At 45.5% G+C, this 12,499-nt stretch overlaps 1 protein-coding gene across 2 annotated transcripts in view; it reads right to left on the reverse strand.

Moving 5' to 3' along the window:
• kank1a (KN motif and ankyrin repeat domains 1a) overlaps positions 1-12,499 on the reverse strand; it is a 45,539-nt gene that overhangs the window by 3,105 nt on the left and 29,935 nt on the right. For both annotated transcript variants that reach the window (XM_062381370.1, XM_062381371.1), the window contains 6 exons: positions 6,056-8,728; positions 3,668-3,811; positions 1,735-1,843; positions 1,319-1,546; positions 1,116-1,203; positions 257-476 (listed from right to left, as the gene is read on the reverse strand). In XM_062381370.1, coding sequence (XP_062237354.1) covers positions 257-476; positions 1,116-1,203; positions 1,319-1,546; positions 1,735-1,843; positions 3,668-3,811; positions 6,056-8,728 — 3,462 coding nt within the window. The remainder of the gene's footprint in view (positions 1-256; positions 477-1,115; positions 1,204-1,318; positions 1,547-1,734; positions 1,844-3,667; positions 3,812-6,055; positions 8,729-12,499) is intronic.

Raw genomic sequence — 12,499 nt, forward strand, 5'->3', positions numbered from 1 at the left:
AGATGAAGGATATCAAGAGCCCAGAATAACTGAGATTTACTAATAATTAAAGATAAGGGGGAAATAGCCGAGTAGAGAACAACCCTGGAGACACCACGTGATCTCCCAAACTGTTGTAGGCCAATAAATTCAGATTTTTGGGATGAGATTGTCTTGCCTGCAGATTCCAGAAATCTTTGATCAGTTCCTTGAAGCGCTCGGACAACATTGTGTGATTGAAAACTAAACCTCCTGCAGAGAGAACATCTCGCCTCACCTGCGTCCAGCAGCTTCTTCACCACCGGGAAGTTGGAGTGCGACACGCTGTAGTGCAGCGCCGTGTTGCCGTTGCCGTCGGCCATGTTGACGATGTGGCGCAGCACGGCCGGAGAGACGGACCCGAAGGCCCCCAGGTAGTCCTCCACCATGGCCCCCATCGCCGCCTTCTGGCTGGACACACGGAACCACTCGTGTTGCACCGTGTTCAGACACGCTCTCTGAAAAACAGGACGGATTAATACTCGTTATGAAAATAAAGCTTCTAATGCAAGTTATTTTTATAGACAGAATATAGAACAGTTGGAATGAATGATGAGGATTCAGGCTGATATTCAAAAATTACATTTTGACCGTTAAGCTCAGACGTGTTGTTTTGCGGTAAATGAAAATATCTGTGAGCTTTTCACCGATATGTCATCATTCGTGTTTAATGTCTGCAGATATTAAAACTTATTTTACACAATACACCATGCAGTATGTTGTTTGTTTCAGGAGTTTGATAACGACATCTCAGGAATCATTGCAAATTGTATTTAAAATATAGATTTGTGATTTATTGGCACTGGAATTCTTTTTATTCTTTAATATTGCCATCAGCCTAAAAAAATCCATATTTGTCAGGGTCTAGTAATAAATTCCATAAATGAGGAACTGAGCCTTGAATGTTTGGAGACTTGAACCTTGAGCTTAATTGAGTTCAATCAGATTATAACAGATGCAGCAGTGATGGAGGCTTGTGACAGATGTGTTAAGACCAGTGGGATCTGGGACTGTGAAGCTTTCAGGGTGTTTTTGTCAGAACACACAGATTCAGGCAGTAAACACAAACAGGACGAGACGTGAACCAAACTCCTCACCAGGTCTTTGGTGCTCACGGACCTCGAGTCACTCAGGTGAGTTTTGAGAACGCTGCACGCCGCCAACATCTTCTCACTCAGCTCATACCTTCAAAACAAGAACATACAAGCTATATAACAGCTTATTTTAAAACTTTAATTTAACAATTTAAAATATCCCCATGTTCAGTCCCTGTGCTGAATCACAGTCTCCATGAACCCACCTGTCTCTCGTCTCCTGCTTCTCGGAACTTTCCTCTTCGTCCTTCTTGTCCACGTCCTCGCTTCCCTCAGGTTTGAACTCCTCCCTGTTGACATTTTGCTTCACGTTCTTGTATTCCTCCTTTCCTCCCAACTCCTTCTCCTCATCCACCTCCTCCTCGTCTTCCTCCTCCGACCCGGAGGAGCTGCTGTCCTCTGAGCTGGAGTCGTCGCTCGACGTAGTCTCGTACCTGGGCCACAAGGGGGCGACAAAGGCAGAGAAACATGAGAAACATGAAACCTGAGAACACATTTTTAAAACTCTTTAAAAGAACGGATACTGAAAAACATGACAAAAGCCACCGAGCTAAACACATTTAACAGGTGCCTAGAGATAAAAAGTATAATAGATTAATTTATGCAACATTCTCGGACTCACCCTCCGTTCACCCCGACGAACTGCAGGTTCTTCTTGGTGCCGTTGGAGTCGGGTCGGCCGTCTTTCTTCTTCATGATGGACTTCAGTGTGTTCTGACCGCCAGGCTGTCCTGAGGGGGACAAGCAGCACAGTCACTCAGACAAAAAGCCCACAGAGTAAATCTGAAGTTTAACGGCTGCTTTTCACATCCTTATGAATGATACTTTTAAAAAGATTCATCTTTTATTTCCCATCTTGGCTTCATTTTTCATCTGTTTTCCTGTAGTCTTCATTTATTCTGCTGGTTCACTGACAAGCCTTCAATACATCTGACACCAAACAACAAAGTCTGAACAGAGTCCAACAACCTCATCAGGACCATTGTTTGTTTTGCAAGTTAACTCATTTTCACTTTGATTTCTAATCTCACTACTGTTCCTCATCCTTTGTTGAGCCTCCGTGTTAAAGGTGGGAAACATCGACTCCTCTTCACCGACAGCAGATAACTAACTCCCTGTAGCAGCACAACTCAACCAACGAGCCGGCTCAGCTCATTACCCCCGGCTGATAAAGGTCCTCCAGAGCGCTCGGACATGATCCAGAGCTCTGGCAGAGAGTAGAGCGACCATCGAGCGTCCATCTCCTGTTGTTTGCACGGCGATCTGTCAGCGGAGGGGATTGGACGTTTTCCCAAAAACCCTCAAGTATCTCAGTCATTTTAAGTACAGGGCCTCGAAACCCAAAATACCAGCGAGGAGCGCCAGAACACTCAGCACATCTGCCAAGACCTGCCCCGACGGAGGGGCCTCTCTAACTGCTCCGGGGAAACAACTCAGAGAGCGTGAGAGTGTGTGTGTGTGTGTGTGTGTGTGTGTGTTCATGTAGAAACATGTATGCAGTTGAGTGTGTACATTGGAGAGTGTCAGCTCAGCAGAGTCATTCAGCACGTTTCCCATGTTTTGACAGGTGGGAGCAGGAGCCGCTCTTCGGGAGGAATCCCAGGCCCACGATGAAGATGAGGATGAGGATGGTTTGACTGTGGCCATGTTTTGGCGGTCATCTGCTTTATATATGAAGTATGTGTGAAATCCACACAGATTCACTCAGGCTCCCTCTGGCAGGAGGATTGTGGTCCATCTCCTCCAGACACAAAAATAGCTTCGACCATCTGCTGCGTTCTTCAAAACCAACTGCAGAATGATCACTTCACCATTGAGAGCAGTGATCAGTGCAGTGGAGGTTTTCTCAGCTACCAAACCACAGCCTGCACATCTGGCTGGAGAACTCGGTGCAGATTCACGGAGCAACGCAGCCTCCAGCTCAGTCAGTGCTTTTTCTATTTTCTGGCTCCGTGTACCAGCTCACTGGATTTAAAAAAACGGATAAAATAACTTTGTATATTTGAATGCCGGCTGGCTTCCGAACAGAGGTTTGTTTCCGCTGCTTTGCTCGACTACGAGGTGACTGTACATCATGGAGCTCGGAGATCCGTCACAAACAACAAGGCTCCATCTCATCATCACTCTTGGTACACCAGGGGCGTCTGCTCCTCGTTAACCTCCTGTGAGTTCAACTCTGGACTATATTCATCTTTTCAGCCATTCTTGAATTAAAGTGAAAATATGTAACAATTCTTCATCAAAATGTCCAAAAAGAAGAGTTAACACAAGTTTTATATTTTGTTGACTTGTATACCTACATTATCCAAAACCCAAAAAATCCATAATTTCAGTCTTCAGGATTATTCACTGTCGTTTGGTCCAAGCAACCCGAAAAGATTATGGGACAAGAAAGGGCACAGACGACAACTCCCCTGATCACATGCTGCTTATATTCACGCATGTTTCTCTCATAAAACGTGGTACAATCGCTCAGCCATCATTTCTAAACGTGGACTACCACATTTCAATTTCAGCCAAATCATCACCGCTGTGCTGTGAGGACAGAATCGTACCGTGCAGCGCTGTGGACATCTGCAGGTCCATCCTGCTCTTCTGCTCGGCGGCACTGAGCTGCTGCGCCGGTTTGTCTGCCGGACTCGAACCCGCGGACGTGTTCTGAGCGGAGAGCGACTGGGAGCTCAGCTGCTGACTGGTCTCTGGAAGGAGGAGACAGAGACGAGGGGTCAGTGTCTGGATGCACAGGGAGAAGGTAGCACGAGAGTTTGTGATGTCTGATGGAGCGTAGATATGATAATGAGCAGGAAACTTCTCTTCTCTGCATGTTAATGGGACAAAAACATAAAGTTGCATTCTAATGGAAAACAACACAATCTGGTCTGTTCAGGGTCGTCACACTAAACACTCAGATTTATTAGGAAATAACATAATTCATTGACTTCAGATTTAAAACCACAACCTTCACTCGTCTTTAAACTCAAAGGAAATAATAATGTGACATTAATCTTGAGATTTATCGATATCGACTAATTTGATCTTGATATAATTTCATCACCCAGAACTACAACTGCCATTAAGACATTTTAATCTTATAGAAACAACTCGTACACAGACATTTTCTTTTGCACAAATTATTTAATATTTTGATAAACAATTTGATCGACCTCTCCAGTTATATTAAACATTGATTTTCCTCACGAATGCTTTAGTTTTCTTCTCACTATAGATAAATAACTAAACATAAACTTGATTCCACTGTTTGAACTGGTTTCCACCACCACCATCAGCATCTTAACACACACTTCTCTAGAGTCGCTCCCAGTCTGTTAAACAAGCCCAGTGCTGTGATTGCTGGATTTCTGGTTACTTGAGAATGAACTGGGTCGGGTTAATGGTCCCAGAAGCCAAAAGAGGCCGGCAGCTGACCGCAAAAAACAGACTCGCACACAACGTGGACAATCGGCCTGCCTTCCAGTGCCAGCCGGCATGAATGCATGTTATGTAACCCAGGAGCCATGAATCAGCGTGGACACGGAGGTGTTAGTGGAGGCAGGGCGGTGCGCAAAACCAACAAGTGGCCGATTTGTGCGACGTTATTGGCTCCTGAAAAGAAATGAGCTCATTGTTGGTTCAGGTCCAAAGCCCCCGTCGCATTTTTGAGTCAGAGATAACTGTGGCCTGTCCGATCCAATCAGGGTTCTGCTTGGACTGAGTGTGAACACTCGAACCACAACAATCCGGAAAACTCCCCCCCCCCGAAACCTTAATGCTGTCCCGTCCTCAGCTGCATCTGAACGGCTCCGCAAACATGCAAAGGATTTATTTGACATTGCATGAGCATTAAATATGTTTGAAGTATTTTTTAGGAGAGTAAATGTGTTTACATTTGTTCCGAAACGCTTTTATTTCATTAAAAAAAAGTGCTTCAGAGGAATCTAGGGAAATTACAATGTCCCAGTATCTCTCAAAACAAATCAATACTTAAAAAATACTTTAAACATAAAATAAAAAAGAGGACATACCTCCGGAAAGGCCCAATACCCCCCCAATGAACACTGATTTAAATTCACAAAATTAAGATTCTTATTTGGATCTGCACCAAATTTCACATCAATATCAGTCCCCTGAATATGCCTGATTAAAAAAAAAAAAAAAAGAAGATCCATGAATTATTATCTGTGAAATCCAGGAAAAACTGAAAACAACAGCTGCCTCTCAGACGGTTAAAGAAAGTGAGAACACTTTTGAAGGGATTCCTCCCTGACTCACACCACGTCCTTCAACAAAGGTTCCAGAAGTTGTGTAACCCTGCAACTAAACAACAACATAACCTCGTTCATGGAGCTAATGAGAAAGAACGCTGATGAATTTCTCTTTAAACCAGTAGAATTCTCTCCCTTTCACCCATCGTTTCATCTTAGTATGTTTAATGCTTTTTATTACTTATTTTTAAATATAAATAAACTGATTTCCTGACCCTTGGGGTTTTTATTACCATTTTTTAAATGTCATGAATATTTTGCGTGGCTTCTCGGTCCGTCTCTGTAGACACTGGTTCTGATTCGTCTTTTTCTCTTCGTCTCACTTCTGGGATTTTTCTGTTTAACAGCTGTTTCTCTATAAAGTGGTGATTACCAGACTGGTGAGAGAGTGACGGAGGTATTTTCACCCCAGGAGAAAAATCCCTCTGGTCCAAAATACACTGAAACACATTTGTTATTAGTAAAACAGAAGAATTCTTCTTGTGACTCAGAATCTAAGTTCAGTGTTTATCTAATGAAACTAGAAATGTGATGAAATTAACTATGTTTGATTTCTTTATGTTTTTGCATGTGTGTGTGTAGGTTATCTGCTTTGATCTCTTTAAACCCTTTGATTTCTGAAAGCACCTCTGCACGTGGAACCAGCAGCGTTCCCCCTGCTGGACGTGGTGAGCCTCTCACCTGTGTCTCCTGACTCCACGGCGTCGGCCTGCAGCTTCAGGATGTCCTCGGCACTTCCGTACTTCATCACAGAGTTGATGGAGGACAGCGTGCTGACCAGCTGACTGTTGATGGATCCGAACTGGGACTGGGACTGGGGCTGACCGAAGGCGTCAGCCAGCTCAGTGTAGTTCTCCGCCAGCAGCATTTGTTGCTCCTGCAGCAGCTTTTGCACCCTCTCTATGTAATGGTCCAGCCCGACCCCCCCCTGGGCCCCAGCTTGCAGTGGTGCAGCCTCTGTTTTAACCTCCATTGTCTCCTCGCTGCTGGTGGTGGTGGGGACACGTTCAGCTGCCTGGGAGGGGCCGCACGCGATGGTTCTGGTTTTTAAGCCAACCAGGAAGTTCTCCTGGATGTTCACTGGTCCCACCCCACACTCTTTGGTTTGAGGTGAGCTTGATTTGCCAACAAGCGTCTCCACGTCGGTGGAGGTTCCAACAGCAATCGAACGTGTCTTTGCTGTCGCGTGGACGTCTTTGACGAGTCCTTCTCCGGCGGCCACCGTCCTCGTTTCTGTCACAGTCGTGTTGGTGTTTTTATCACAACTGACGAAGCCCATGTCCGTGAAGGAGTCTGTGAGGACGGCTGTCTTTGTGTTGGTGGATTTGTTAGCTCCCTGTGCCTCAGTGTTGGTCTGTTGAGTCGATGACTCGGGAGCAGCCGTGACTCCACAGTCCACTCTACTCACAACATCTGGGTCAGTTCCTTGCGTCACCAGCGTCTTGATGGGACCAACGATCACGTCCACTGAACAGTCCCCACAGCCGACCGACCTGCTCTCCTTGCTCAGCTCCGTCATGGGTTTGCAGAGGGCCAGGCTGTCCACCGACTCCTCTGTGTTAACTCCCACCTCACACACATTCAGCTCAGTGCCGACCTGCTGGTGGCATGTCTCCACCCGCCTCCCTACACACTGGTCAGACACCTCCACCCGCTCATGCACCACCCACCGGTCCATAGGGATCTCTGGGCCTGTGGCGATACTGGTGACACTGGGTTCACAGGAGACTCCCACAGTGTGACTTTGTGTAGTTTGAGCTGTGCTAACATGGCTGAACTCCACATGGTCACCGACCCCCTGGCTGCGCGTCTGGACTTTGGCCTCGACGCAGGCGTTGTACATCTCCGGCTTGGCCATCATACCTTTGTCGGCCTTTTTCTTGTTCGAGCCACCGGCTGCTTGAAGCTCCAGTTTGAGTTTCCCCATTTCCATCTGGTGCGTGGTTTCTTTCAGCGTCACCTCCAGGCGATAGACCTTCTCCTTCAGCGCTTCGATCGTCTGCTGCTGGAGCTCAATCTCTTTCTCAGCTTCACTGGTCATGCCCAGCATGGCTTCAGTCACGCCTACTGCAGTGCTACGCACCTCCAGCCGCTCCGTCACGACTCCTGCATCCCGGACACAGTGTTCACTTGTCGTCTTCCTCTGACTGACAAGAAGGTTGTTCATGTTTTCATCAGTAACTACGCCCACAGACTTTTGGTGGACTTGGTTTAACGCAAGTCTTTGAGGCTGAAGTTCATTGACGTTACCGTCCTGGGTCGTCTTCTCCAGAGCTTGGACCTCTGCAGCCAGACGTCTGAACTCCTCCAGCCGCTGAGTGTTCTGTTCCTGGGCCTCAGGCTCCATAATGTGCAGCTCCGGTTCTTTCTGAATGGGGCCCGGGGTCTCCATTTGGTCAACACAGCCTACACTGTAGGAACGCTTACGAAAACCTCCAGGAACAGGATTTTTTGATTGAGCAGCCGATTGTCTTTTTTCCTCCTGAAGAACAGCGATCTTTACCTGTAAGATAGGAATGGTTTTCACCTGCTCCTCCAACTCCTTCAACCTCTTGAGGGCCACCACCATCTGCTCCCGGATTTGGTGAAGGTGTAACGGGCTGACGTTAGTTACAGGCGTGGCCATGCCGGAGCTCATTGGGCTGTGGCGGATGGAGCTGCCCATGGATGGTGGGTAGTAGGGGTTAAACTCTCCATTGGGGAAGTGGCCGTTGATGGGGAGAGGCTGGAGGGTGCTGGGAGAGATCTGGCTTGCCGCCACAGAGCCCGAGTAAGAGGACAGCGAGCTGCTGGAGCCCATGCCGCCGAAGCTGGCAAGCCGGCGACGGGGCATCGGGGGCTCGTTGAGCGGCTGCATGAGGAGACGCTCCTGCTCGAGCCGGCGACGCGTCTCCATGAGGGTCTTCTCCACTTGGGGGTTGTGACGAGGGACGAACCTGGGCGAGGGAGGGGGCAAGAGCAGTTTCTGCTCAGCGAAGACCGAGAGGGATTGTTGCACGGGGACTTCAAATGTTGCCCTGGGTTGGGTGGGGGTCAGCGGTGCAGCGACCTGGGGCCTGGAGGTGAAAAACACTGGGGACTGCTTGTCGTCGCTGTTGGAGGAGGACAAGGAGTCTGTGGAGGTCCATTCAGCATGGGTGCTGCCCCTGCCAGTGCTGCCCCGAGGCACTGCCAAGGGTTTGGCCACTTTGGGCTTCCGCTGGATACTCAGCTTCTTGATGGTGTTGCCCCTCTCAATGTCATCGACATACTTGAGGAAGTCCAGGTCTAACTGGAAACCGTACGGCGTCTCAACATAGTAGGGCGCCACGGAGTCCTTCTCGTCTTCTGTGCTTTGGCATCTTTGTCCCCGTTCTGAAATCACAACCACAAGAACATTTTAGTGGAGAGTTCCAATTCTAGTGTTTTTTGTAAAGACCAAAAAATGTTACTGGTGAAGAAACACTTGAACTGTATTTGTCCCTGAACCAGCCCAGAGTGTCACATAGTGTTTCCTCAGCCGCTGACAATCACTGTAATTTGACAATGCAAGTTCAAACATGTCTGATATTTCTGACATCTCGGCTGGAAAAGTCTGAGTGGTAATCATTTTGGGAAGGGATAGTTTAGGTCAGCCCAAAACTATGTAAGATCCAACTGTGTGACGCAAACAAAGCTAGAAAAAAGAAGCATCTTCAAAATGAAAAACAAATGTGGTATTTAAGCCTGGTGAGGGTTGTGGAAAGCAGAATGTGTTTGTTACAGATAAAGAATCTACTGTTGACAAATGCTGGATAAGAGATGAGCCAACAGGCTGAAGTGAAATCAGATAATGTCAATATTTTCAAGTCCAAAATCCATTCCTCATGTGGGGAATTTGACAATTCACAGACAAACATGAACCAGAAACCACCGGATTTTGTCACAACAGTCTGGAGCCAGAGATAAAAAAGGAAACTAAAGTGAGTCTAAAAGGTTCTACTCTTGTACAGATCATTAAAAACCAGTTAAACCACAGTCCAAACTCCACACAACCAGTTGAAAATGCCCCGTCAGAGAGCCGAGACCAGGACAGGCCACTACAGTTGCCCCCGTGTTGGCTAAATCCAGCGTCTTGTTCCTGGTATGCCTGGAACTCTCACCGACCAACGCAAACACAGGCTGGAAATAAAACAGCCCCGCTCTTCCTCTCCAGTCCGACCACTTCTCCTCTCCCGGCAGATCAACCAGGAGGAGGAGATTAGAGGAGTAACTCCTGCTGCTGGAACCTCAGCACCTCGTTGGGAGAGCTGCACTCACCTCAGGCCGACAGCGCTCGCTCCATTTTTACTTTCCCCTCCTCCTCCTCCTCCTCCCTGCTCTCTGCAGGCTGCTGGACGGGTAAGCTGCACTGAGATCAGGTCGTTGGAGCTGTTTCTCCTCACTCTGTGCTCTCTTTCTCAATCCTGTCTCCGTTAGGGGGGAGAAAAAAAATCCCACTATTGGTGTAAACTAAGCACAGCACTGCCCTGGCTCTCTATTGGACAGCTGCGTCCTCCAATCCTGTGAGGTTGTGAGCCTGGGCGCTTCCCAACCCAAATACAAGTCCTGTTATTCAGGGGAGGGGACGTGAACTCATTACAATAACAGCCTGTCCCTTAAGACAAATACTTCTGCTTCTGTGCACGTCAAACTTTTATACTCTGGTTTATACTTGCAGTACACACCAAGTTGAATAATGTTAGTCAATTCTGCCTTTCACTGCTACTGTAGATTAAGGCCTTTAAACTACTTGCACATTTCTGTCACATTGCTCCAACCAGTGGTTCAAGATAGAAACTCCCAATTTCATTTCCCCTCCCAATTCAGATTCAGAACACAAATAAATCAAGAAACACAAAAATAGTTCCTCTTTAAATAAAACAAAGTACACGTTGCCATTTTACTCGTGGCCCTTCTCACTTCACAAATATTGACATGTCAGCGAGTTCTGTCTAACACGACACGACCAGAGATCACCACGACACAAGGAGAAGAGATTTCCAGGAAAAAGAAAATGTTTATATTTAAACTTTCAAAAGTATCAAAAGTACTTCTGTTGCTGTATCCAAACATCTCTAGTTCAAAATCCCTGTACATTTACTGTTAAATAGAAAAATCACACTTTAAGAAGCTGAAACCTACAGATCTTTGACATTTGTCTTGTTAAAATGAAGTGAAAGTACAAAATTGTTGCAAATTAATCCTCTTTTGTTCAACTTATTGTTTCCAAGCTAGTTATTAAAACCCTCAGTTTAATAAGCACTGTGCAGTTTCACTGTATTAGAGCTGAATTGATAGAAAACAGTGAAATGTCAAACTAACCAAAAGTCTAAAAACAGTATTTTGTTAAGTTTTCTATCTTGTTTGATGAGAAAAGCTAAAATAATCAACAGTATATGAATCAACCTTTATTTATATAGTTGAATATTACTTAAGTCCTGTATCGAACATCCAAATGTGAGGATTCACTGTTTTGCTTCATCGAGCATTAAGTCATCTAAAACATATCTTGTGCTCGGGGGAATCATAAATGGCATTTTCATTATTTATTGATGATTTAAAGAAGAACAAATATAAAATCAGTAGAAAAAAAAGGTTATTTGCATTTTCTACAGTGTTTTCATAGTACTTTGTGTAAATTAAGCTCCTTTTCCTTTTTTTGGTCAGAAGTGAGTGAACCTTCAAGACAAAGCTCTGACTGTGCTTCCTCTGCACGTCCTGTTTTTCCCTGGTATAAATACATCTCTGTGAGACGGCACAGTCACCGTGTTGTGCCGTCTGGTTTGGAGGACCCCCCCCCCCCCCGGCACGAGCTACAGTCGCTGACCGGCCGTGTCTCTCTCACAGACGAGTGACAGGCAGACCTCTGGTACCATGGGGACCCTCGACAGCTGAGGGATGACCTCATGATCGGGGGGGGCAGTGACACTGCTGCTGCCGTTATCTACAGCTGTTACACAACCCTGACACGACCAGAATCCACACAGGCTGTTCTCCCTTTCTTTTTTACAGGAGAACGCTTTTAACGAGTGGATGCGTTTCCACTGGGATGGTTTTGAAGAGGTCTTCTTCCTCCGGGACACGGAGGAAGAGGCAATGTCCTGAAACTTTCCCAAGAAAGTTAAATTAAATACCAGCAGTTTGAACCCTGCTGGTATTTAAGAAATGTAAAAACAAAAAACAACCTGAACTCTGATTAAACTTCCATCTGTACTCGCCCCAGGAGAAAAAGGAAAGGGGCAGAATTTAATTTATTGTATAAAGTCTCAGATGCAGCAGCAGGATTATTCTTCCAAGTGAAGTTATATTTCATTTACAGTACAATTATTTTTTACAATCTGCACATCCTGAAGCAAAATGCAATGACAGACTCAATAAGCTCAGCTCAAGTCTTTAACGTCAACATCTTGATCTGTTTTCACTTGTTGGATCTTCACACGCTTCTTTTATTAGGTCTTATTCTACATTTTACATAAAGAGAAGTGTTGAGTAGAAGCTGTCATCCATGAACATCATGAAAAGTCTGAGGTTCTCAACTTCTGCCTGAAAATGCCAAAAAACACTTTGAATCTTAAATACAAAATATTCTGCTCCAGAAACTAAAACCCCACGAGTAAAGAAGGTAAAGTTTGTGATCAGCTGATTGTTAGTCATCAACTGAAATTACTCTTCAGCTTAGTTTTTATCAGAAATGTATTTACTGTCGACACAAATTCATTCTATTAAAAATGTTGTGATTCGTTCCCACTGAAAACTTAAATCTTTAGAAGTGCTTTTAAAATATATTTATACACAAGTAATTTTTCCCTATATCAGCAAACCCCTTTAAAACCTGACGTAGGACAAAACAAAGATTTATAAAAACAAAATCAGGAGCAGAGGAAAGGAACTTAACCACAGGAGTTTTATTTACGGTTGTAAACAGGAAGTAAGAGCCAAGTCAACATCTTAAAAGTCGCACTGAGAGCTCGACACACAGCTTCCTGAGCCCTGCTCTCATTCTCACAACTGAGATATTAAGATACTTCAGTCTAATTAACCAACATTAAACTATGAATTAAGTCCAACAGCAAATTCTGCATAAACTCTAAACTGCAAAGGGGGAAAAAAGATTTTAAAACGTCA

This window comes from Platichthys flesus, chromosome 3, assembly GCF_949316205.1.
Source record: "Platichthys flesus chromosome 3, fPlaFle2.1, whole genome shotgun sequence".
NCBI classification, from domain to species: domain Eukaryota; kingdom Metazoa; phylum Chordata; class Actinopteri; order Pleuronectiformes; family Pleuronectidae; genus Platichthys; species Platichthys flesus.